At 37.9% G+C, this 25,292-nt stretch overlaps 15 protein-coding genes across 15 annotated transcripts; 7 read left to right on the top strand and 8 right to left on the bottom strand.

The window, feature by feature from the left end:
- On the bottom strand, nt 1-702 carry PRCAT00003002001 (ribulose-phosphate 3-epimerase; the record flags this gene model as incomplete). Its single annotated transcript, XM_062952897.1, has 1 exon — nt 1-702. The coding sequence occupies one exon, from the start codon at nt 700-702 to the stop codon at nt 1-3; it is 702 nt and encodes a 233-aa protein (XP_062809755.1).
- A 714-nt stretch (nt 703-1,416) lies between these two features.
- PRCAT00003003001 (uncharacterized protein) lies at nt 1,417-1,983 on the top strand (the record flags this gene model as incomplete). The annotated part of the gene is made up of 1 exon (XM_062952900.1): nt 1,417-1,983. The coding sequence occupies one exon, from the start codon at nt 1,417-1,419 to the stop codon at nt 1,981-1,983; it is 567 nt and encodes a 188-aa protein (XP_062809756.1).
- A 36-nt stretch (nt 1,984-2,019) lies between these two features.
- Nucleotides 2,020-3,192, bottom strand: PRCAT00003004001 (tRNA-specific adenosine deaminase; the record flags this gene model as incomplete). Its single annotated transcript, XM_062952901.1, has 1 exon — nt 2,020-3,192. One exon carries the CDS (start codon nt 3,190-3,192, stop codon nt 2,020-2,022), a length of 1,173 nt encoding a protein of 390 aa, XP_062809757.1.
- Nucleotides 3,193-3,403: 211 nt separating this feature from the next.
- PRCAT00003005001 (uncharacterized protein) lies at nt 3,404-3,868 on the bottom strand (the record flags this gene model as incomplete). Its single annotated transcript, XM_062952902.1, has 1 exon — nt 3,404-3,868. The coding sequence occupies one exon, from the start codon at nt 3,866-3,868 to the stop codon at nt 3,404-3,406; it is 465 nt and encodes a 154-aa protein (XP_062809758.1).
- Nucleotides 3,869-4,526: 658 nt separating this feature from the next.
- PRCAT00003006001 (uncharacterized protein) lies at nt 4,527-5,579 on the bottom strand (the record flags this gene model as incomplete). The annotated part of the gene is made up of 2 exons (XM_062952903.1): nt 4,527-5,296; nt 5,324-5,579. 2 exons carry the CDS (start codon nt 5,577-5,579, stop codon nt 4,527-4,529), a joined length of 1,026 nt encoding a protein of 341 aa, XP_062809759.1.
- Nucleotides 5,580-6,750: 1,171 nt separating this feature from the next.
- PRCAT00003007001 (uncharacterized protein) lies at nt 6,751-9,900 on the top strand (the record flags this gene model as incomplete). The annotated part of the gene is made up of 1 exon (XM_062952904.1): nt 6,751-9,900. The coding sequence occupies one exon, from the start codon at nt 6,751-6,753 to the stop codon at nt 9,898-9,900; it is 3,150 nt and encodes a 1,049-aa protein (XP_062809760.1).
- A 231-nt stretch (nt 9,901-10,131) lies between these two features.
- PRCAT00003008001 (threonylcarbamoyladenylate synthase) lies at nt 10,132-11,364 on the top strand (the record flags this gene model as incomplete). Its single annotated transcript, XM_062952905.1, has 1 exon — nt 10,132-11,364. The coding sequence occupies one exon, from the start codon at nt 10,132-10,134 to the stop codon at nt 11,362-11,364; it is 1,233 nt and encodes a 410-aa protein (XP_062809761.1).
- A 443-nt stretch (nt 11,365-11,807) lies between these two features.
- PMR1 (Ca(2+)/Mn(2+)-transporting P-type ATPase) lies at nt 11,808-14,579 on the top strand (the record flags this gene model as incomplete). The annotated part of the gene is made up of 1 exon (XM_062952906.1): nt 11,808-14,579. The coding sequence occupies one exon, from the start codon at nt 11,808-11,810 to the stop codon at nt 14,577-14,579; it is 2,772 nt and encodes a 923-aa protein (XP_062809762.1).
- A 352-nt stretch (nt 14,580-14,931) lies between these two features.
- Nucleotides 14,932-15,777, top strand: PRCAT00003010001 (uncharacterized protein; the record flags this gene model as incomplete). Its single annotated transcript, XM_062952907.1, has 1 exon — nt 14,932-15,777. The coding sequence occupies one exon, from the start codon at nt 14,932-14,934 to the stop codon at nt 15,775-15,777; it is 846 nt and encodes a 281-aa protein (XP_062809763.1).
- A 7-nt stretch (nt 15,778-15,784) lies between these two features.
- Nucleotides 15,785-16,588, bottom strand: PRCAT00003011001 (ubiquinone biosynthesis protein; the record flags this gene model as incomplete). The annotated part of the gene is made up of 1 exon (XM_062952908.1): nt 15,785-16,588. The coding sequence occupies one exon, from the start codon at nt 16,586-16,588 to the stop codon at nt 15,785-15,787; it is 804 nt and encodes a 267-aa protein (XP_062809764.1).
- Nucleotides 16,589-16,814: 226 nt separating this feature from the next.
- PRCAT00003012001 (uncharacterized protein) lies at nt 16,815-18,029 on the bottom strand (the record flags this gene model as incomplete). The annotated part of the gene is made up of 1 exon (XM_062952909.1): nt 16,815-18,029. The coding sequence occupies one exon, from the start codon at nt 18,027-18,029 to the stop codon at nt 16,815-16,817; it is 1,215 nt and encodes a 404-aa protein (XP_062809765.1).
- A 1,185-nt stretch (nt 18,030-19,214) lies between these two features.
- DFI1 (Dfi1p) lies at nt 19,215-20,225 on the top strand (the record flags this gene model as incomplete). Its single annotated transcript, XM_062952911.1, has 1 exon — nt 19,215-20,225. The coding sequence occupies one exon, from the start codon at nt 19,215-19,217 to the stop codon at nt 20,223-20,225; it is 1,011 nt and encodes a 336-aa protein (XP_062809766.1).
- A 711-nt stretch (nt 20,226-20,936) lies between these two features.
- Nucleotides 20,937-22,517, top strand: PRCAT00003014001 (uncharacterized protein; the record flags this gene model as incomplete). The annotated part of the gene is made up of 1 exon (XM_062952912.1): nt 20,937-22,517. One exon carries the CDS (start codon nt 20,937-20,939, stop codon nt 22,515-22,517), a length of 1,581 nt encoding a protein of 526 aa, XP_062809767.1.
- Nucleotides 22,518-22,680: 163 nt separating this feature from the next.
- Nucleotides 22,681-24,129, bottom strand: ADE13 (adenylosuccinase; the record flags this gene model as incomplete). The annotated part of the gene is made up of 1 exon (XM_062952913.1): nt 22,681-24,129. One exon carries the CDS (start codon nt 24,127-24,129, stop codon nt 22,681-22,683), a length of 1,449 nt encoding a protein of 482 aa, XP_062809768.1.
- Nucleotides 24,130-24,792: 663 nt separating this feature from the next.
- Nucleotides 24,793-25,185, bottom strand: DAD3 (Dad3p; the record flags this gene model as incomplete). The annotated part of the gene is made up of 1 exon (XM_062952914.1): nt 24,793-25,185. The coding sequence occupies one exon, from the start codon at nt 25,183-25,185 to the stop codon at nt 24,793-24,795; it is 393 nt and encodes a 130-aa protein (XP_062809769.1).
- Nucleotides 25,186-25,292: the final 107 nt, after the last annotated feature.

The raw sequence follows: 25,292 nt of genomic DNA on the forward strand, positions 1-25,292 counted from the left end.
TCATTTCTTGTCTAGTAGGCCTTTCGACAGTAAACTATCTTCAACAGCAGTTCTCAAAAATTGGATAAGTTCACTTGGGTCAGTTGCCTTAAAGACTGAAGTTCCTGCAACAATTACATTAGCACCCGCACTTGCTGCAGCAGGAATTGTATCTCTACCCAAGCCTCCATCAACTTGAATGTTTAAATTGGGAAACTTCGCTCTCAAAGCTTCCACCTTTGGCATCATTTCAGGCATGAACTTTTGACCACCAAATCCAGGTTCTACTGTCATAACCAAAGCCATATCTAAATGTTCAGCCAAAGGATACAACACATCTACTGAAGTTCCTGGTTTAATTGCACACGCAGCCTTCAATCCCTGTGATTTGATAAGCTTCACTAATCCAACAGGATCTTTGGTTGCTTCATAATGGAACGTGTACTGATCTCCGCCTGCCTTAGCTATCTCAGGAACCCACTTTTCTGGCTCAGAGACCATCATATGACAATCGAAAAAACTTGGTTTCGTGTCTGATTTTGGAATCTCATTCCTCAAGCTGGAAATAATAGGTGGTCCCAATGATATATTCGGTACAAAGTGTCCATCCATTACATCGATGTGTAACCAATCGGCCCCCGAATCGTACATCCTATGGCAATTGCATCCTAAATTGGCGAAATCAGACGCTAATATTGACGGTGCTATAATAGGCTTAACCATTGTGATAATTAGTTGTATATGTTGCTTGCTTTAAAATGAAATCAAAAAGAATGAAGTGTATCATGGCAATTAATATGTGAGATCTCGACTTTTCATAAAATGACACTCACATGATATTCATGAAAGAAGAGCAATTGAAGTTAAAACACATAACGAATGTAGAATAAGAGTAAGCTCTACAACAAAGCAGTCCTATATGAAACACTCAAGCATATGGTTTGTTTATTTCTTTCTTCTGCTGCTTATTCATCTTTTACGTCCTATATCGCAGTACACGCAGACACAACCACTCTAATACCAAGGAAAAGCGAGAGAAGCCAGAATGTATCTGATAGAATAGAAGCATCACATATACTTTTGCTCTTATACCTATGGATAATTCCTCAAAATAAATATCTGTCATTGATTTTCTTTGATGAAAGACTCGGTTTTAAAGGTCTCCTTCTTCATCCTTTTCCATGAATCAAGTTACATCGAGCCGTTGAAAAAGTGATCTTTTAGCTTTTGTAATCAATTACAAACCCTTTCCCAGCTATTATCTCTAGTCTTCTTTAGTTGTTAGTTCTGTTTCATATTCTGTTCTGTTCAGCTTCAGTTGGTTTTCATATCTGTCGTGCGCCTCGACTTTATTCACTAGTTGATTCCGTTTATGCCACTTTAAACTGGCCACTGCTGATCCCTATTCGAAAGAATTGTAAGGTTATTGCATTAAATATGAGCGAAGATACAAAGAGTATAGACGGAGCGTCTTATGCTGAGCAGATTCTAGAGGCAGCTAGAAGAAACAACACGGAATTGTTATTGTCTATTAAGGCAGATTTGAACAACGATCAAGAGAAGCTATCTAAGTTGATAAATGATACTCGTGAAAAAATTAGTCAAAACTCACCATTGCATATTGCTTGTCAATTAGGAAACTGGGAATTCATAGATATAGTTTTGGATATAGAGGGGGTTGAAATTGATCCAGTTAATCGAGAGGGAGACACTCCGCTTCACTTAGCGGTGAAATATACCACTACAGAGCCAGAACACGGCTACTTTATCGTTGATAACTTATTGGATGCCGGGTCGGATCCAAGAATTAAAGACAAGAGCAATTTAAAGCCCATTGATTATGCTAGTAAAGATAACGTCAAGTTAAAGGAGTTGTTAGAAAGCTCAGAGTATGCCATCTCTATGGAAGAAGAAGCACCGGAAGAATTAGCTTCGACTGAAGATTTTGAGGACGGGGATGATGATGACGAAGATGAGGAAGGAACTCCCTCTGACTCAGATTAGTTTCGTAGATTAGATGACTATTTTGAAAAGAATCGTTTATTTATAATTAAGATTAAAATTGTCGATATCTGTAGGTTGCCAGTTACCTAGGACTTGTCTTGCTTCTTCCTTAAGACGTTGTCTCTTTGGATTAGAAAGTTTCAAATCAACATATGATTCAAGCTTTTCTGGCCTTAGCTGTTTAAACTTCTGAAATAATTGTCGATTGCAAATTATGCTTTCATCACCAATGCCAGGTACCTTACTCTTCCTGTAGCATCCATTTTTAACGCCGTTATTCAATATCTGGAGAGTTTTTGTTGGAAATATGTACAATAAAGAAAGAGGACTTGCCACAGAAGATCCATCTTTTATAGGCTTATTATATTTATACTCTTTGCCGTTGTAAGTTAGAGCTTTCAAAGAGTGACAAGAACAACTCAATTTATCGCTAAATCGTTCCTTGAAGCATCTGTCAAAGTCAGATCTGTCGTATTTGGATTCGGGTAGCACCAAGTAATCAAGGAATATATTCTCTGGAAACAATAATGAAGTAAAACTGTTTGTTATGCCAACTAATTGCTTTATACAGAGTTTATCGGAACAAGATTTGCTCAAAGTAATTACGCTGTCAGATCTTCCGGGTTTCGTCCTAACTATTCCTAGCTGATCTAAGTGAGATCTCCCTCTTAAAATGCTGCCATTTGAGCTGAGTTTTTGCCTTTTACGAGCGTCAAGTTCCCATGGAGTTGAGTCAAGCAACTCTCGAGACATGCGCCCCATCGAAGCGTCGCCACAGGGAGGCTCTGTCACATATAAGGCAAGTCTGACATTGCTATTCAATTTAAATTCCAACTGATCAGTAATATGAAGTATTTCTGAAGAACACTTTGAATCTGTTTTCAATTTCAAACACTCATCTAGTAAAAACCAATTAAATAATCTTAAACAGAGAACTTCAGCATGCAAATCATGTACCACCAAGCCGTTTGATGTTTTGCGGACTTCATTAGGCAAGGCTTTAACTCCCGTCGCTATACATATGGTCTTCAAGTTGTCATTTGAAATATTTATGGCAACTACTCCAGCTAAAACTGTCCATTCTTTCACTCCATTACTTCTTAAAACAGGTTTTGCAGCTTTGTTTTTCAAACTATTAAATACCTCCAACACACTACGGGAAATCCTTTCCCCTAAGTTTGAACTATCTTCTTCAGTGGCATTTTGCATGCTATATCAAAGTTAACATGAGAAAAAAATACAAGATCTTTAAATACTCAAATACATATAATCGCATTTTTCAACTATTGATATTACTCTTTCTACACACTATAGACAGAGTGAACCCAAAATCATAATTAAGAGATATAAACATAACAAGTGTGCCCTAGCTCTATCATCATCCACCGTTATACCTCTTTGTTCCCGTTAGACACATCTTTTAGCGTTTCCTTCTTGCCAACGCACCAATTAGACCAACTCCCACGGCAAGTACACCTCCAGCGATGCCTAACCCAATGAGCCCATCTCTGGTGATCTTTTCCTCAATAGAATGCTTTAAAGCTTTAGCCTGGGTATTTTCGGGCTCCGCCTTCAAAAGAGTGTCCACGTAACGTCTTGCATTGGAATAGTCTCCCAATTGATAAGAACCCAAACAAAGGTAATACAAACATTCTCTTCTCATCTCAGGAACATCCTTGTAGAGATAAGTGAGTATTTGCATCCCTTCCTTCTGTCCCTTTTTACTTGGAGTCTTGAGCAATCCCCATGCATAGTTAAATTTAGTTTGCGGTGTGGGATCTGGTTCCTCTGATTTAAGTTGATTTCTTAAGATTGTAAGCTGTTCAGGTGCAATAGGCTGCTCAAGCTCTTCCAATGCTGAGAAGACAGCCTTTTCGTTAGTCATATCGATTACTGTTAACGGATTTTTTTTATAAATGATTGCTTTGAGACATATTCTCCGCGTACAACAATTAACATCGATTCAGATCTAACGCATCCTGGGAATGCGATTCGTGATTATACGGTAAAAGAGAAACCTCTCTAAACGTGAATGTCGCATTTAGAACTCGCTGGTTACATTTATACAAATTCTGCTAGTAAATAATATCACTAAAATTTTTCTATAGTCTTTCATTAAAACATTAATAATGTTTGCAATTATTAGATGCGCAAACTATACTGGCCCGTCTTTTCCTTCGTTTTTATTCTGTTATGAATTATTTGCCAAATAAAAAATCAAAAAGTATAACGAGATTTTAGATTGTTTCAATACTTCTAAATAATTAATTATTAGAGGTAATTAGTGACACTTTTACGGAAATATCTATTTTTAAAGTCTGGAGTATAATGGAATCGAGATCTAAAAACTTAAGCATTTTTTGCGATTTCCTATCTCCATCTTAGGAAGCAATTCGATACCTTTGAAATTGCTGCAAAAACTACATAATATGTATTGAAAAACGTCTTCACCTTATGAAGAGATTCAAAATGAGAGATAGCAAACCACACTTAACTCTTTCAAGAAAGCTTTCTGTTCCGTAGATAGTAGGAAACTTAGTAGATCAACAGCCACAACCTGCCTTTTCATTTTTACTACATCCCTCGTTCTTCTTCCTAAAGTCATTACCATTCTTGGAGACAGGAACATTTACTCTTCTGGTAGTTCCCCATCCGGAGTATGTAGTCTTCCAATTACCACACGCCCCAGCCGGTACATGTTTTATACGTTGTTGTGTGTCCATCCAAACATATCGAGTTTGTGCCCAAATAGCAATAGCCCAATCTGGAGATTTAATTCCACAATGCATTTCTGTACCATAAGTATATGACTTGGAGACACTGTAGGACATGTGACTGTTAATCCAATTTAGACCGAACGAAAGCTCAGCTCCTGTTTCCCAAGTGGCAGAACGGGTGTACGCATAGGAATCAACAATTTCGGCTTCATCACCATAACGATTACATAAACAATCACCTATAGGTTCCCAGCTTGACCACCAATTACCACGTTTGTATATCCTTTTCTCTTTATAATTCAGAGTGATACAATCTAATCTTTTTGACAAGCCATCTGAGGGCGTCTCAACAGAAGAGCCCAAGTACCTACCTTCGACCGTACCATTTAGATAACTATAGTTGCTACCCACAGGTAAGGAAGACACAATTGAACCTAATTTCTGTTCCTGTTCTTCAGATAAATCAATATTTTGAAACTCCAATACTTCGTCCGAAGAGTAAGTAATATCACGCTTATCCAAATCTATAATACTAAAGTCACTTAAATCGAGATCCAAGATCGGGTCAAGGTTATACACACCTTTACTTTCAATGACTCATGTATTATTTATAAGAAAGTCACCGAGGACTGGATTCATAAAAGTGGACAAGAGTATAAAGGAGACCAAAATTTTCCACAAAGTTGAACTACTTGAATTAGTCGCAGCTCCTGAAGTCTTGCGGGTGGTTGGTACAATTTTATAGTCGTTGTAGGCTGTAAAGTTAACCCCACTAGAGCCCAGGATATCGTACGAAAATAAAAGTTCGCCGGGTTTAGCGTAAAAGTCACATTTAGAATTGTAGCAAGATAAGAATCGAGTGATATTATGGTTTGTCATGTTAATAATGGGAATAATAGTACAACTGTTTGAATTGTAGAAAACCTGAAACTTATATACTACAATATTTTGTGCTGGATAACTGCAGAAGATATTATATAGATCCTTCGATTGTGCCGTATCTGCGAAGGATTATCTATGATGTTCATAAGGCGATAAGACATTCCCGTAGGTTGGGTTTTTGACAAGCGTCGCATCGGACCTTTGTTTTGCTTCTCTCTTAAAAAAACCTTTTTTTCTGGGCATTTCGTATTTTAACGTCAGCTTCTTTGTTTATGGGCTTAAAATAATTTTCTTCGAGGCATCCGATCCAACACCAAGAATATGTTAAAGAGTGAACTTCCTAATTGAGTATTTTTAATGCCAGTGAGGTTTAACTAAACGAAATCGCCTTTCAAAGTCGTCTACTGTCCGGCTTTTATATATGTTTTGAAAATCAAATAATCATTTTACTGCTGGATTCTATTTTAGACGTTGTTGAAACTAATCTGGCAATCGATGCTCAAAATGTAGGTATAAAGGAATACAACGTGAATACTAAAATCAACCGTTCGTTGTAATCCTCATATTTGTTTTCTGCTATAGATATCGCCAAATTACTGTTCACGTTTAAAATTACTTTATGAATATATCAAAGTAATCAGCTATTTCAAGTTGGATATTTTCTCAGAATAAAGAAGGTGCAAAAGATAGCTAAATATCACGAAGGCAAAAAATATCTAAGACCGTAAAGTTAGCACAATCTAGGCCCTGGATATTATAAGAACAATTTCACAGTATTTAGTGTGAAAGTCACATCATCAACATGACAAACGCGTACAATCCAATCGTTCGATTTTAGTCTGAAATACGACATTCACTTTTAGAAAGGTTTCTTTTTAAACTGTAATTTCATGACATTTCATAGTACTTGAAGATTACAAATTCTATGCTTGATGTACAACACGATTATCTGCTGTAAACAGACACTGACCGCCACCATATAACTAGAGACAATCTTCGTTGAGGATACACTGTTCTACAGGCCATTCCATAAGCAACCAGACTGGAAATACGCAAGGCTCCTTAGTCAACTTGTTGTATTATGTAGTATGCGCGACTTCTTTTGTTATTTAGATTTCACTCATAAAGACGTCTCTTCTTTTATCCGGAACTTAAAGGCAATAAAAGAATGGATCTAAATCACAATCTGCAAGTTATAGAGTTGGTAAAAGCTCAAAACTCACCAGATAATAACCTTCGTAAACAAGCAGAACTTGATTTTAATAATTTAGTGAAAAATGATCCATCATCTTCAGCATTGAGCTTAGTTCAAATCGCTCTGGACGAGTCAATTCCAATTGATATAAGACAGGCATGCTTACTACATCTCAGAAGAATAGTACCTCAGTATTGGTCACTTGGATTTCAATCATTTTTGGGGCCTCCGATTAAACAAGACGTGAAAGGAATCGTTAGGCATCTCTTGCTTCAAATATCATTTACATCTACGAACACCAAGCTAAGGAAGGCGTGTGCATACGTTATTGTTCAAATAGCATCATCGGACTATCCTGACGAATGGAGTGATCTCCTTTCGCAGTTGTACAATCTGACCGCTGACACTAATAATGAAACCTCTATACTTGGAGGATTGACTGTGTTTAACGACTTATTCGATGAAATCATTGACGAAGAACAGTTTTGGGATAGGAAGCTTGGATTTGAGCTCCTTAATCATCTCAATTTTTTGCTTAGCCAGGAAAGGTTAAGCTCCGAAACTAAAACTCAGTGTATAAAGCTCTATCAAAGTATCATAACGACTTTTGAGAGCCCCGAAGCATACACTTCCGATGAAAGAAAGAACGCTGTTCATGAGCAAGTAAGGCAAATTATTGACTTGTTCACGTCATTACTTGGCCAGTCTTCGACTGCTTCGACGGGCCACGGTCTTGAAGTCTCTTGCGCCGAACTATATTATAGATCTTACATCTACAAAGTCCTAATTAGCATTTTGGGAAGCTTTGGTAGGCGAATTCCAGAACAATCTAAACTTCTTTTGATGGAAATAGCTTTAAATGATCTCACATATCTCACTAATGTTTATGATAGTATTGCAGTGGAAGCGGACAGGAAACTCTCAATTTCATGCTCAGATGATCTCGGGGAACCGCCCCAAATCGTATCAAATTTATTACTTGAGTTGTTACAAACAATTGGTTTACTACAAAATGATATCAATATCAAATTGAAATTAGAGGATCGTTCTGCTTTATTCTTTGAATGTCTTTTTCGGATCTCAGTTTTACCAAGAGAAACAATTGAAAATTATGAATCTGATTTTAATACTTATGTCACAGACATCAATGGCTTATCTCCTGTGGTAAGTGTACGTGATTCGGTTTACGAGTTTCTCTCTGAACTTAATAATACGGATGCAGAAGAAGAGTTTAGTCTTTTGTTTCAAGCTTTATCTTCAGGTGATTCAATGAAATGGCAACTCAAGGAAGCTTATTTGTTTATGATTGAAGGTCTTTTTACAAACGAGGATTCAGGCTCTATAGCTGCTAATATTCCTTTGACTAATCTTTTACAAACTTTAACTAGACACATATCTCAAGAAAATTCCCAATATCATAATCAATTGGTTACTGCCAGAACATTTTTGATGTTGCCAAAATTTTTTGAAAAATTTCGTCTGAAAATGTCGGTAGAAACTTTCGGAGGAAAGGCTTTTACGGATATGATTTTGTTTGTTAGTAGTTATAGTGGTCCAGCTGATTTGTTCAACTTAGTTAAGGTTAGCGTGTTAGTTTGCGTGACCTTGTACAGTCATTTGTTCAATTTAGTTGGGCTGATCGATGCCTCCAAGAAAAATGAGCTTCAGTTCGCTATCCTACAAATGATACTATCTTTAGTAGATGATAGTGAGGAAGATGGGCTTCCAGCTTTACTTGAAGCAATTGATGTTGCCTCTGAAATGGATCCCAATTTTGCATCAACGGTGTATATTGCAGAGGGAGTTAATGTCATTGACCTAGTGTTTAAAGTAGCTTTCAAGGATCCGTCAAATGTTCAGTTGACGATTGACGCTCCCAATTGTATTAAAGCACTTTTAGACAAAGTTACTCTTGACGTATATCTCAGTAATTGTGATAAGTCGTTACCCTTTATCTTTAACATCATCAAGAGTAGTATTGAAACTTCGTCCGGTGACTATAGTCCAGAGTTGTATTTATCTTTGGAGTTACTTGGGGTTATAATCAACTCCGTACCTACTGCTGACAATGATTTCCCTTCTCTGGTATTCGGCTACACTTTTCCATTTCTTAAAGATTTGATTCTTTTATCAAATGACAACCAAATTTTACAAAGTGGAGGGGAGGTCTTTAACAATTTGCTTCAGAAGGCTTCAGAATCATTTATTAATTATAGAGATCCTAAGACAAATGAGTCAGGAATGGACTTGCTTTTGCTCATAGTTTCAAAGTTTTTATCTCCATCCTTATCAGATAGTGCTGCAATGTATTGTGGTATTATTGTTTTATCTTTAATTAAAAAGTTTCACGACTATCTTGATAGTAATTTCTTGTCTCAGATACTTGCAGCTACGGTGAAAAGATTAATTATTTCCAAGGAAGCAGTTACAACGGAAAATTTGACTATGGTTATTTGTGATCTAGTTTTGCAGTCACCCCAAGATATGATAAACTTTTTGTGCGATGAAACACTACAAGATCCTAAAACGGGACATCAAAAATATGCTTTGGCACTTGTCATGCCAATATGGTTCGACACTTTCGAAGTTACTAGAGGGTATGAGAAAATAAAGCAAAATGTCTTGGCTTTGGGACAAGTATTCTCGTTAGGAGATAAGCGAGTTGAGAGTTTAATAGTGAATGGAGATATTATCCCTTACGAAGGAGATCTTATTATCACGAGGTCCATGGCTCGTGAAATGCCCGACAAATATACCCAGATTCATGCTCCATTAAAAATTCTCAAGCTTCTTTGCTCCGAGTTGAGCTTCCAGTGCCAGCAGCCAGATCCCAATGACTATCTCCCAGATGATCAAACTGGCTCTCATAGAGATGGAGATGAGGAGGACTGGGAGGACATGGATGATATAGGAGTGCCAAATTACGAGAAATTAAAATCTTATGTTGACTCAGATGAAGAGGGAGACGAGCATGATGATCAAAATGGAGATGGGTCGCTCAAAGAGATTCTCATTGAGTTTTTCAAAGAATGTGTGACCAAGAATTTAGGTAGTTTTCAATATTTCTACACCCAGCTCAACGATAACGAGAAGAAAATTATTACTGAATGCTTGGTATTTTAAACTTCACGACCAGCCATCAGTATAAGTTATACATACGTGTACATATTCATATACATATATACTATGGAGCTCACATACTTTAGGTTTTGAAGTTTTACATGTAGAGACAGTTTGTGACACGATGAGATGAGATGAGCGCATGATGGTTCAGAAGGAAAAAAAAAAAGATCACTCAAGGTCGTCTTATCCATTCAGTACTAATATTTGAATACTATCAGCGTACTCGCATGTATGAACCTCAATGCCCTTTTGTCAAGCTTGAGATATTATAGTTTAAGGAGTGGCCGTGGCATACATTCGAAAAATTATAGTTCAGTTACAAATAGCTTTGCAAAGATGTTCACAACCAAGATTCTCCCAGTGAAGAGGGAATGCATAGAGTTTAGAGCAGATGAATCACTACCTAGATTCACAGATGCAGAAACAAAAGAAAACTTAAAGATAGCCGCAAAAGAATTGGTCGAGACAAATAATGTAATAGGATTTCCTACAGAAACGGTATATGGCTTGGGAGGTTCCGCACTTAAAGATGAGTCGGTCAGGTCTATTTACAAGGCAAAGAACAGACCAGCTGACAATCCACTAATCGTGCATGTGTCATCAATCGACCAGCTCAAGAGGAAGATCTTACCTCAAGGTTACGAAGTTCCGAAGCAATATCAGCAGCTCATACAAAAATTCTGGCCAGGGCCACTTACTATCTTATTACCAGTTCATGAAGGATCTCCAATATCGAAACTAGTAACAGCAAATCAAGATACATTCGCTGTCAGGATACCCCAAAACCCAGTTGCAAGAGCTCTTATTGCTATCAGTGACACCCCTCTAGCAGCTCCGTCGGCCAATGCATCAACGAGACCGAGCCCAACTTTAGCATCTCATGTTTTCAATGACCTTGAAGGTAAGATTCCATATATAATAGATGGTGGAGCATGCGATATCGGTGTAGAGTCGACTGTGATTGACGGACTTTCCGATCCACCAATGCTACTCAGACCCGGAGGTGTCTCCGTCGAAGAGATAAAACACTTTGGAGGAGAATATTGGCTGTCCGTTGCTGTCGCAACTAGAGCAGCTAATAGCAATGATCCTGTAAAGACACCAGGGATGAAATATAAACATTACGCACCCAATGCAAAGGTTGTGTTATTCGTTAATTGCGGTAACGGAGTTGCTGCAATTACTAATTACATTAAAAAAAACGAATGCTCTGATAAACGCATAGCGCTTCTCACATCAAGGCATTTTGATTCGAAAAATGAATATCCTAGCTGCATAATAATTAAGACAGATCTTGGTATTACTGGGTCCGAGATTTCTCGTAATCTCTTCAAGCAGCTACGTGAAGTCGACGAAAAGAATGTAGATCTCATATTTGTCGAGGGAACAGACGAAAAAAACGAAGGCTTAGCTATAATGAATAGGCTCTCAAAGGCGGCTGTAGAGACCGTGACTTCACCATAGTTTATTTAATTTTCGTACATAACGTTTGTATAATATCGTTTAACGTTCGTATCTTCCAATCTTGTGATATCGAAACGATATTTCGTCCATTTTGTGTAATTTACAGATCGAACACGGCACAAAGTTTTTCATCTTTTAATAATACTAAAGGGCTGTCAAAAACACTGTGTCTTGGGGGCCTAACGAAGTAATTCAAAGTTATATATAAAGGGAATCGTCCCGATTTGTTGAATTATCTCAACGAAATTGCTTCGTGTACTTGTATAACATATAATATTGAGGTAATATTATAAAAGAGGCGCATATCACCAACTTGGTTTTCAGTGATAAAACTAAAAGAACAGTCAAAGATAGAGCAAAAATTCATCATATTGTATTTAAACCAAGAGTTATTTGGTTTTTTTTTCTTTTAGTTCATTTGTTAGCACAGAAGAAACCTCAAAATGAGTGATAATCCCTTTGAGTTGAAACCAGATCTACAACCCCTGTTTAAAGCTAATTCAGCGTCGGTGAAGTATTCTCAAAAATCCATAGAGGAAACGATTACAGATTTACAGACAGATATCGGTTTGGGATTGACAAGTAATCAGGATATTTTAAATAGAAGGTCAATTCACGGAGTCAATGATCTTACAAATGACGAAGAGCAAAATCTTTTTTTGAAGTTCATAGCCAGCTTTTACGAAGATCCATTGATTTTACTCTTGATAGGGTCTGCTATAATCAGTTTCTGGATGGGTAACTTTGATGACGCGGTTTCCATTACTCTCGCAATCACTATTGTTGTATCGGTTGGTTTTGTCCAAGAATATAGATCCGAGAAGTCATTGGAAGCGCTTACCAAATTAGTACCCGCAGAAGCCCATTTAACAAGGAATGGGAACACTTCGACAGTCTTAGCTTCAACTTTGGTCCCGGGGGACTTGGTTCATTTTAGCCAAGGTGATAGAATTCCGGCTGATATCAGGTTGACTGACGCTGTATATTTAGAAATCGATGAGAGTAATCTAACAGGCGAAAACAGACCAGTTGAAAAGACGACAGAACCGCTCACATACAACGGACCCGACTCTCCTCCAATCACGGAGAGAACTTCAGTTGCTTTCATGGGAACTTTAGTACGCGAGGGCCATGGATCTGGTATAGTCGTTGCTACGGGAGCTAAGACGGAATTTGGAGCTGTTTTTGAAATGATGACTGAAATTGAAAAGCCAAAGACTCCTTTGCAGCAAGCAATGGACAAGTTAGGAAAAGATTTGTCGGTTTTCAGTTTCATTATTATTGGTTTCATTTGTCTTGTAGGGATAATTCAGGGACGTCGCTGGCTAGACATGTTTCAAATATCTGTCTCTTTAGCCGTAGCTGCTATACCAGAGGGATTACCAATTATTGTTACAGTTACTCTTGCATTAGGTGTCCTAAGAATGGCAAAGCATAAGGCTATTGTAAAAAGGCTCCCTAGTGTGGAAACATTGGGTAGCGTTAATGTTATCTGTTCGGATAAGACAGGAACTTTGACTCAGAATCATATGACCGTTACAAAAATCTGGTCCATGGATTTCAAGGGCACATTTAACAGCCCATACATGATTGTTGAAAAATTAGCTGATTCGCTGTTGAGCCATCAATTCACGCCTAATATCCAACGTATTTTAGAGACAGGAAACATTTGCAATAACGCTAAGTACTCTTCAGAGAATGAAAAATATGTTGGAAACCCAAGTGATATTGCGTTAGTTGAAAGTCTTTCTCATTTTGGATTGGAGGATATTAGAGGAACGAAAGTCAAGATTAATGAGCTTCCATTTTCTTCTTCAAGAAAATACATGGCGGTTTCTGTTCATAGCGGAGACTACAGTAAAGCAGAGACTTTTGCTAAAGGAGCGGCAGAGAAAGTTATCAATCTTTGCTCTAAATATTACAATGAAAATGGTGAAGCCAAACCCTTAACAGATGAAGCTAGAAAAATTATACTTGACCAATCCTCTGATTTGGCGAGCGAGGGATTAAGAGTTTTGGGATTTGCTAGGAATACAGTCAAGCTCGTTGGCGAAAAAACAGTCTCTCAACCGACTGATTTGATATTTTGTGGTTTGATTGGTATGAAGGACCCTCCTCGCCCTTCAGTAAGCAAGGCGTTATCTTTGTTAATGAGAGGTGGAGTCCACGTTATAATGATTACTGGAGATTCACCAACTACTGCTGTTAACATTGCTAAACAAATAGGAATGCCAGTAGTAAATGATGATTCAGTGATTACCGGTGACCAGCTCGAGAATTTAAGCGAAGAGTCATTGGCAAATGTAATTTATAATGTTTCTATCTTTGCTAGAACTACACCCGAACACAAAGTTACTATCGTCAAGGCACTTCAAAGGCGTGGGGATATTGTTGCTATGACCGGCGACGGTGTTAATGATGCCCCGGCCTTGAAGCTAGCAGATATTGGTATCGCAATGGGAAAGAATGGAACTGATGTTGCCAAAGAAGCAGCTGATATGGTTCTTACAGATGATGATTTTTCCACAATTTTGAACGCTATTGAAGAAGGGAAGGGTATTTTCTATAACATTCAGAATTTCATCACATTCCAATTATCGACATCAATTGCAGCTTTGTCGTTGATTGCTTTAGCAACTTTATTTGGCTTGCCTAATCCTTTGAATGCTATGCAGATTTTATGGATTAACATATTGATGGATGGGCCTCCTGCCCAATCATTGGGAGTTGAGCCTGTTGATCATGAAGTAATGATGAAGCCACCTAGAAGAAGAAATGACAAAATTTTGACCTATGCAGTTATAAAGAGAGTTTTGCAATCTGCTACCATAATAATTTTCGGCACAATATATATATTTGTGAAAGAAATGCAAGCCGATAAAGTTGTTTCAGCTAGAGATACTACAATGACCTTTACCTGCTTTGTTTTGTTTGATATGTTCAATGCTTTATCCTGTCGTCATTACTCAAAATCAATTTTCCAATTAGGTTTGAAGAATCAAATGTTTAATCTTGCCGTCATGGGTTCTTTGGTGGGCCAGTTTTGCGCTATCTACGTTCCATTTTTCCAATCCATTTTCCAGACTGAGGCATTGTATTTTTCCGATTTAGTCCACTTGTTACTATTGACGAGCCTTGTATTTGTCGGTGATGAGATTAGAAAATATCTTTTTAGAAGGAAGGCTCAATTCCTGCCCGGGGGATATGGAGTCTAACTTAATACTTTATTGAGATGGCAAACTCATAGATTACCATTTTATTTACATAGAGAAGATAGTGTTCGTTTTTTATTTGCATTAAATGTATCTTATTTACTATTACTAAATTTCAGATTTTAGTTATGAGCGAAAATGGTAGTGCCTTCTATGGACTTTAACCTGATGGAGTTTTTTACGTGCGGCCGAACCCGATTTGTGTCGTCTCTAACCCCGGTCGAAGAAGAGTCAGACAATGTGTAAACAAAGCTTTATAGACCCGAGTCATTTGACGTGTATCTTGTTAAGATATTGACATATAAGAGCTATGGCTAGGCTGCGACACCAGGTTAAAACTAGAATTTAGAAAGAAATGGTATTCAAATTCACTATTGACAATGTTTTGAACAAATATGTACCTGTAAATAGGTTAAATAGACTCCCCAAACCAGTACTGAGGTTCCTAGGGTGCCACAAGACATCACCGGCACCAGATTACTTAATATGGCTTGAAATATTGGTTTCTTCGTTCTGTGGGATTGCTTTGCTAGGAGGTATTTTTAAAAGCCAGACAGTTTTTACGCACCACAATGTCCCAATAATAATTGCAAGTTATGGCGCAACCGCCATTTTATGCTTCAATGCTTCACTGGCACCCTTAGCGCAGCCAAGGAACATATTTTTTGGCCATTTTTTGTCTTCATTGATTGGGGTTTGCATTCAAAAGTTGTTTCTGTTAAGCCAGCGAGGAAGAGATAATTATTGGGCTAGTGGAGCCCTTAGTGTTGGAGTTTCTTCAGTCGTAATGTCAATTACAAACTGCGTACACCCACCTGCTGGAGCATCTGCTCTTCTTCCCTCTTCAGATGAGCAAATCAGGGAAATGAGCTGGTGGTACTTGCCTGCGCAGATTATCTCGTCTGTCTTAATTATTGCAGTGGCTATGATAACAGGAAACATCTTGCGATGCTATCCCGTCTATTGGTGGACATCGGCGAGCCTCAAAAAGGAACCCCAAGAAGAAAAAGAAAAAGAAGAACAAGAAATTCCTAAAGAAAATAACTTCAGTAAAGTCACTAGCTCATCTTCGTTCGTGATCAATGGAGACCATATTTTAATCCCCCCTTCAGTAAGCTTGAATGAGAGTGAAGTGGAATGGCTCAATATCTTACAGAAAAAGCTTAATACATTGGAAAACCCAAAATTAGAAAATATTTAAAAATGAACTAATGATCATTATACAATTCATCCAAAAATACTATGCCACTGAAATTCTTGTCTTCTACTTTTTCAAATATAGTTTCACTGACTCGTTCAGTAGAAACTGATGGCCTAATCAAATTGTTCAAAAATTCTAAGTGATTTCCGAATACTGCGTTCTTTGATAAGTACCCAAAATTTAAGAAATCTTTCAAGATATCTCTCTTGTTGAACTTACCCGCTTCCTCTTCGTACATAAAGTTAGGTCTCATAATAATACTTCTTAATCCCTTTTTATTTCTCAACTCAAATTCCGCCTCTCTTTTCGTAGTGATATATCCTGAAGGAATGAAGGGAATTTGCTTATCGGCAGAAATATAAACAAAAGACGGATCATTGTTTTGTTCTTTCAAAAAAGCATCTGCTAATATAACCGCAGAGTCTCTTTGTATAGCCTCATAAGTACGGTAGTAATCTTTTTTCATGGGATTGGCTCCTTTGGCAAAATTAGCTAATTGCTTAATGTCATTCAAAAAATTGAAATTAGAATTAAAAGAAGCCTTGTACGCTTGATTTTCGAATAAGGTTCCAATTGAATGCACCACAGTATCTAAATGACTTAATTTATCCTGATATGACTCAGGATTGAAGATATCTGCCTTCTCCCATTTAACTTTGCTTGCCCACTCTTTATCAGCAACTGGTGTAGCTGGCTTTCCAGAACGAGAAAAAGCTGTAACTTCGTAGCCTCTTTTCACACCAACTTCACAAATCTTCCTTCCTAGGAAACCATTCCCCCCGAACACGCCAATAGACTTCAAAGTACTCATAGCTCAACGATAATATCTAGCTAATTGGTTACTTAGAGTGAAAATTAAATGGTGTGATATACTTGCATATATGATTGCCGGCCAGTGTTCTATAACCTTAGAGAAAAATCATTGCTCACGCAATAAGCACTTGAAAAGAAAAAATCTGCTACAATGAATTGAATACTAATAATGCCTTAGGTCGTAATATTAATAAAGTCTAAATACTATTAAATCATCTGAATGCTTATTGTCCAAATTTCTTTCTAAACATGACAAATTCTTCATCTTCAACTTCTTCTAATGAAGGATGCTTATGTAAATCGTGCGATAACTCTTTTCCGGTTTTGAGACTCTTAGGTGCATCAGCCAAAGGTGTGGAAGGTGTGGTGATGGAGGTGTCCGACTCAGTCTCCGGGTCCGAGTCAATTGACTCTTCGTCAGAAGCTTCGTGAGTTTCAGGCTCGGCGATTGGATTGCTTTCCTCAGAGTCTTTTTTGGATACCGCAGGGATCTCTTGTGTCACTTCCACATCAGGCTTCGATTGGCTCTGACTTTGCTGACTTTGTTGAGGGGCATAGGAAGATAAAAATTGCAACTGATTAGGATACATACCAAAGATTTGACTCAAAAATTCTTGTTGTCTTTCCAAATCCCTTTGGTATGCAGCGTTTCTTGCAGTCTCAACTTCTCTTTGCTTCTGTTGCTGAAGTTCTCTCTGTCTTTGCTGCTGAAGTTCTCTTTGTTGCTGAAGTTCTCTTTGCCTCTGGAGTTCCTTTTGTCTCTGAATTTCTTTCTGTCTTTCGAGTTCTTTTTGTCTTTCGAGTTCTTTTTGTCTCTCAAGTTCCTGTTGCCTTTTCAATTCCTGCTGCCTTTTCAATTCCTCTTGTCTTTCGAGCTCTCTCCTTTGCTTTTCCTCGGCCCTCTTTCTTTTCTCTTCGGATCTTTTTCTTTTGTGTTCTTCCTTTCTTGCTCTGTGCTCCTCCTTTCTTGCTCTATGCTCTTTCTTGTGCAGCCTAGTTTCATTGAAGGTGGGAAAACCGAGGAAACCTGGCAAACCGTATTCGATAGAGTCAAAACAGACATTCTGTTTCTTTGGAATAGTTAATACCAACACATTTTCTTCTCTAAACCACTCCATAGTAAGCTTTTCCAACTCTACTTCGTCCAAGTTTACCTGGAAAACCTTTTTGAAATCATCTTCCTCAGAGTAAACAACAAGGTTGACTAACTCTGGAAATGATGGATGTCTCACTGCCTTGACTTCATAACTATTGAAGTTACCAAATTTCTTCCAAAGCTGAATTTGAAAGTTATTTTCTGTTTCAACCTTCTTTACAATCTTTGGTCTGCATTGCTCTCTTTGTTGCTGTTGCATCTCATTGAAATATGAGACTAACGCATTCAAATTGCAGACAGGTGCGTTACCTTGACTTTGGTATACTGGATTAATTGCAAACATTTTTATAAGCTTAGATATGAAACTTTAACTAATGTTTTTTGAGATAAGCTACCTTAACCTCCAGCTACAGCTCTTATATAGCCTTTTGCCATCAATCAGATCCTTCTAGAAGATGATATTTCGCAGCCACTTTTAGAATACGCTAGAAGGTTTCAGAAAGACGCTAATGTCGCGGAAAATTCTAGAAGATTCTATCTAAGACGACATTTGTGTCGTGCTCTGGTATCACTCTGGGACCACAGCGTAGACTCAAAGAAGCTCCTATATGTGCCCAAGATGGGGGAGGGGGGACCAGATGCAGATCCAAAAAAAATCGAAAACAATTGAAGATTACTGAAAATTTACACGAGAGTATATCAGATTACACAGTATCTACCGAAACTCCTTGGCTTCGCATTCCGAGAAGGTATCCCTGGGCTGCGAGTAATGTTTCAGCAGTGTTTGATAACAGCCATCTAGCGTGTCCCGAAGCTGTAAGATGTACACAATTTATCGAGAGGCTTATTCTATAATCTACATTTTGACGTTTTTGTTGACCAGTTCGTAATTCACGTCTTTAAAGTGCATTGTAGCGATACTGTAGCGATACGATATTATGAGCACTCCAATTTCAGGTAAAATTTTGTTAAGAGATCGTCTAGCCTGTGAGCACTGCCCTGGTTATTGTTAGCCGACTTAATAATGAACGCGAATTCTTGTTGACTAAGCATACCTTTTCAAGACTCGAGCACTATAGAATTAGAGAGCTATTAAGTGCTTATGTTCGTTAGGGAAGCAGAACATTAAAAGAGGGATAAGGGTTACTAATTTTTTTTTTTTTGTGATATGGTCTGCTCTTACTGTAGCTGTACATAGTGACTTTTCTAAAATGGGTCTAATTATACGCTGGTGAGACGGCGTTCCTGATTTTTGTACTGATTTTTTTCTTTTTCTTTTACAGATTCTTACTATTATTATATTATTATTATTATTATTATTGTTGATTTATAATCCAACTCAGCTGTTTAACGACACTTGGATCTACAGTATTTTAAGTCAGAGACGGACTGTTGAGTGTATAGACAGGTCTCAAGGAAATTTATAAAATAAAATAAATTAAGAGCTAAAAATAGTCATTCGTTACATAAATAAAGGACACCTAATAGACTCAGATTCAACTAAAGTACTCTTCGAAACTAAACTAAAATGAAAGGTATAGCTGGTTTCACAGCCTTGCGCTCATTCGTTATGGTGGCGACTATCATTCTAGGGTTGGTCTATGCATTTGGTTACCAATCATTTCAAGCATATAACGATGAAATACAAGAAAAGTATGATCAGCTTTTTCAATATCCACTTAAATTATGTGATATGATGGCTCCCCATCTATTGAAAAGAGCGGATGAAGATGACAACGGTTTTGGAGATACGTCTTCAGACGATTTCTTCAGTGCTGGTCCCACATCATCAACTGCCGCTTCGTCATCTCAATCTTTTGGGTTCTCCTCGGATCCAACTACATCTACTCAATTTCTGTCTACTGCTGAGCCATCCAGCACCTCGTCGTTTGCAGAAAGCACGTCGGATCCTACCACGCTGTTTTCATCAAGAACTTCAAGTTCGCACACTAGTACTTCGACAGACCTGCCATCTTCGACCGACGGGGGTGATGACACGACTCTGAGTGATACTAGCTCCTCTGATGCCAATACTGAAAACACTGACAATACCAGCAGCAGTGACGATAGTGGCAACCTGTCGGCAACTACGACTGATGCTGGTGACTCTACATCATCGCTGGAGAGTTCTCAAAGTTCTGATTCAGATTCATCTACAAGTTCTGACACTACTACTGGATCAACCACAGTAAATCGGATGACCACCACTTCCAATGGAGAGACAGTTGTAGTTACACGTACTTCCGTCGTTTCGTCACAGGCCAGTGAAACATCGAACTCGAACAACAATAAAAACAACAGCAGTGGAGGTTTGTCACACACCAATAGGATAGTTGTTGGTGTCGTCGTTGGCGTTGGAGGTGCTATCCTACTTGGAATTATAGCATTCTTATTTGTCTTGAAAAAGAGATCTAATAAGGGTTACAATTCAGGTGGGTGGACCTTTTGGAGGAAGGACGAGAAGAATGGCAATAACGATTTCTTAGACGACGAGCTTGGAGTTAGAGATAGAAACATAAACCAGGGTTCGAACTTCTAGGACGGAGAAAAGTCATTATTTACTTGCTGAACCTTAAATTAACACGTAAATCACACAATATAACTATTTTGCATGCTCATTGGTCGATATCTCGTTGTCCCGTAGAATAACCTCAGTAAGTAGTAACAAAGCAACTAATATACATCACCTTGACGATGTCCCTTCAACAGAAACGATCTACCAATGGCACAATCTCAGTCGCCTCGTTTAGATTGATTACCTATTTCTTAGGTAATCAGTAATTCGATGTCTGAGACATGAGAACGTCGCTCAGTTATCTCTAATACCGGCCACTTAGGAGAACATAACGTAAGTATATACAACAGTGAGATACGAGCCATACGGAACACCACTTTTTTGGTCAAGCCACCCGTCCGCTACGTCATACCGTTCTAATTTAGAGGAGATCTCACCACGGACCACCGAGATAACCCCTGCATATAAACATCAAAACAAAAAGGGATCGTAATTAAAGCAATTTCTAAGACATACATAATAATAATCCCCCAAGTTTTCCGATTTCTGGAATTTTTTTTTTGGAACAACGATATAGTATTTTTGTTTCAAAGTGTACATAGAAGAAGATTTGAAATATCTTTTTGATTATAAAGGTTACTATTCGAAAGGTTTTACTTGGAAAGAGATTCACTGAAAAAGAGCTGACTTCATTTCTTTCTTTTTCACCTAATAGCTAAAGAGAAGCTATCAAAAATGATAGGGATATCTCAGTTGCTAAATCACACTGATGAAGTGTCGGACGAAAAAAGAGATCTACTGCTACTGATACCTAGATCGGGATCGAGTTCACTCCTCAGCTCAGCTCCTAGCTCGGATGCAAGTTCGGTCATCGACAAACCTTCTTTGGGAAGACAACGCAGCTCATCTGCAACGAAATTTGCAATAAATGAGCCTTTAGTAGAGCGTACCTCAACCAGGTCAACATGCTCGAGTCTTGGAACGTCACGCACGTCGGCTCTGCTGTTTCCCTTCGAAGGAAGCAAATATGTTTCATCGACGGCATTACCTCGCCAAAGAATCAAGAAAAAGTTTTTGGTGGAAAAGAAGTTGGTGAAACTTGCTATTAGGAGAAAGCTGGTTGCTAAAAAGAATACAGAACATCATTTGAACCTGAAGCTTCATTTAAGGTCATTAGAGGCCGGCCTTAAAGTGAAACTAACCCTCGCACCATCAATGTCAGCCTTGTATAATTCATTAACGCCGCACACCAATCAAAAGAAGATAGAGTCATTGTTTGAATCGGATTATATGAGTTTTAGCCATGACTTGGGTGATTCGTATCATCCGTCGAATCATTTGGTTTCAAAGGGAGTACAATTGATTGATAACAACTTGGTCAAGTTGTCCGACTTTTCCAATAAGGTTTTACAGAATTTCAGTTTAAATAAGAAAAGTCCCGAAGAATATGATGCAAAAGCTGCAAATCCAACCTTCAACTCATTGAAAACGGCAATTAATTCGTTATTTGGGGCCAAGCAGTCAACTTTGATAAGAGTAACTCGCTCAACGACGGACGATCTAGGTGGTTCGGTATTGTTGAAGTTAGAAACTGCAAGACCAGGGGATTACAAATTAATCGATGATGAAGGGTTTTTTGATGAAATGTTTTGTAGCATCGGTTCTAGTGGCGAAGACCCAAATAGTTTGTTTGTCAAGAAAGTACTTGCCAGACCAAGATACAAATCCGGTATGAAATTATATTTGGTGCCCTATGATATCAATTGTTCGCTTTACACTGACGAAAGAATGTTGGAAAGAGATTTGATTAACGGTGTTGTGAGTTTAGAATCGAATGATAAAGCAATCTATACAACATTTCCCTCTTCTCAGATACTTAATGATTTCAAAGACTTAGTTCAATTGAACTACAATTCTAATGACAATGAAGATAATGAACGTTTTACGAATAGCTCTGCAGAGCAATCTAATATAACTGACCCAATTCACGTTAACGAAAGACCAAAAATACAATATCCGCAAACATTAGCCGGAACTTTTAATAGACCAGATTTGGTTTCCATAGCCCATTCTTCATCAGGAAGCAACACGTCGTCGACATCACGTCCAAGCTTGTCCCTGATATCATCGTCATCGAGTTCTGTATTTAGTGGTATCAATAATTCTTCTAGAATTGTTTTACCAAATCCATCACTACAATCGAATTCACCTTCTGCTATGCTTGCAGAACCATTTCCAATAAAGAATGCTACACAGTCAGCTATGAAATCCCCGCATCTTACTTCCGAATCAACTTTGCCACAAGAATATATTTGAGTGGTGTGAATTAAATTAGACATATTCAGTTTACCACTTTTTATCAATATTTGTATCTATAAATAAAAACACATCAAGTTGTAAGATAGCTTGTGAGTGGTGTAATAAACAGCTCAATTTATTAAAATATAGTTTTACATAAGACTAATACAGTAATGTTAGACTAAACACTTAATTTCACTGTCTCGTTGTTAATCATATCCTTGAATGGCGCAAGAGCTTTAGCAACGTCATTAGTTACGAATTTTTCAGTCTGCTCAGGTGCTCTTCCAACGAAGGTAGATGGATCCAATAAAGCATCTAGCTCATTCCAAATAGGCTTGAAGTATTCATTATTCTTGACTCTTTGTATTAAATCGTTATCACCACCTTCTTGCTTCACAACTGCACTAGCTTCATGAGACAAAACTCTGATCTGCTCATGGCATTCTTGTCTGGATTCTCCTTTTTCGACCATTGCCATAATGATATTTTCAGTAGCCATGAATGGTAATTCAGCGTTAATTCTTCTCTCAATAACCTTAGGATACACAACGAGCCCACTACATATATTGTTCAAGGTAGATAATAAGATATCCGCGGTAAGGAAGGCAGAAGGTAACGAGATTCTTCTAATAGCAGAGTCATCAAGTGTTCTTTCAAACCACTGAACTGATGCAGTTTGGATCGCATCACTTAAAAGACCACCTAAATGCCTCGACAAAGAACACACTCTTTCGCATCTCATAGGGTTTCTTTTGTAGGCCATTGCTGAAGAACCGATTTGAGATTTCTCGAATGGCTCTTCTACCTCTTTCAAGTTTGCAAGTAATCTGATATCGGTTGCAAATTTGTGAGTCGTGGCTCCTAAAGAGGCCAAAGGAGATAAAACATCGATATCAATCTTCCTTGAATAAGTTTGTCCAGTGACAGGATAAACTGTTTCGAAGCCTAATAACTTGACAACTGTCTCATCAAGCAATTCGACTTTATCATGGTCACCGTGGAATAAGGATAAAAATGATGCCTGGGTTCCTGTTGTACCTTTAACTCCTCTCAACCCTATATCATTCCTAGCTCTAACCATATTCCTTAAATCCCAAAGCAATTCTTGAATCCATAAAGTAGCTCTTTTACCAACTGTCGTCAACTGAGCTGGTTGGAAATGCGTCCATCCTAACACAGGCAAGTCCTTGTATGCCATCGCAAACTTGCTCAATCTTTCAATAACATTAACCAATTTTGGAATAAGGACATCATACGCATCTCTTAAGAATATTAAATCTGCATTGTCAGTAACAAAGCAAGAGGTTGCACCCAAATGAATAATCCCAGCCGCATCAGGACATGTCTTACCAAAGACATGAACGTGAGCCATAACATCATGCCTGACGATAGCTTCTTCTTTCGAAGCGTCTTCGATTTCTTTATCAGTTATTTCCAAATGTTGCTTCATTTGTTTAATAGCTTCATCTGAAATAACATCTAAACCAACCTGTTTTTCTGCGATTGCCAAGTTTAACCAAAGCTTTCTCCACGTTGAGAACCTATTTCTCAATGAGAAGATTTTAGACATCTCCTCAGACGCATACCTAGATGACAATGGTGTTGAATATTTATCGTAACCAGACATGACTAAAGCTTCTTTTCCTTTTGGTATCACTCTTTTGATGATGAGATAAAGTAAAACTTATTTGCTTGACCTACTTTCCTTTTTTTTTCCTTTATGAAAGTGAAAAATAATGAAAAATTAAATTATTTGAATAATTAAGCTTTGACTCGGATAACTTTTTTTTACGGCGATGCTGTGAATTGATACGACGATTAAAGCAATTAATAATAAGCTAATCTACACTAATGTACACTATTTTACATCATAGAAATAACAGTTGAGTTATTTCTTTCGACTCACACCACCGAGCCCTTAGGATTATGATTCAAGAAATTATAAGCACGTTTTTTTTTTTCTGTTCTAAAGACAAATTCATTGATCCATGAGTTAGCTCGGTGCCTGCTCAATACCCTGCTATATGAGCCACGTAAAGGTACAGCTGAGTCTATTGATTTCGTGGGAAAACATGCTCTAAGGTATAACATACTATCTCATATGATCTGGGCACGAGTGAAGCAAAACACGTTGTATATAGCAATACGTCATTTACTTGTTTCAGAGCAGTGATTTAAAGCATTTAGTATTCAAATCCAAGATTCCTTGACTCGGAAAAAGGCGAAACATTAAATCAATTGATCTCTTATGACTTACTGGAGATGAAATCGACACCATCTAGCTTATGGGTTATGTAACAGATTCAGAATCTCTTTCCTGTTCCTCTTCATCCTCGTACCCTTCATGATTTTGAAATTCCTCCGCCTCCTTTGCATTGTCTTGCTCATTGTCGAGAAATAACGAGTAAACTGCTCCTTTGAAAAGAGTGTACACCAATCCTATTTTCATCTCCAAATTCCTTAAGTTATCAAGAAGCTCACCAGCTTCTCCTCCTGTGTCTTTATCATCAGAACCTTGTTCTGCTATTAATTCATTATTTGTAGTGCTCAAGTGTCGAATCTCCCTCGAAAGCGTGTTTAGTTGAATCGCTAATCTTTGATACTGAGTCAAAATTTCTGATTCGAGTGGTGTCAACTGAGGTGCTTTAGAAAATTCTATCTCTAAGATGTCCTTTTGGCCCATTATCTAATCTTTCTTGAATCACCTCTTGTTTACTTTATTATTGTATGTTTAATTGAATGGTAGTCTTGTATAGAGGCATAGATATTGTATGCAGCATTTAATGATGG

Source organism: Priceomyces carsonii, assembly GCF_900007245.1.
Source record: "Priceomyces carsonii strain CBS4050 genome assembly, scaffold: Debaryomyces_carsonii_scaffold_3, whole genome shotgun sequence".
Taxonomy (NCBI): Eukaryota; Fungi; Ascomycota; class Pichiomycetes; order Serinales; family Debaryomycetaceae; genus Priceomyces; species Priceomyces carsonii.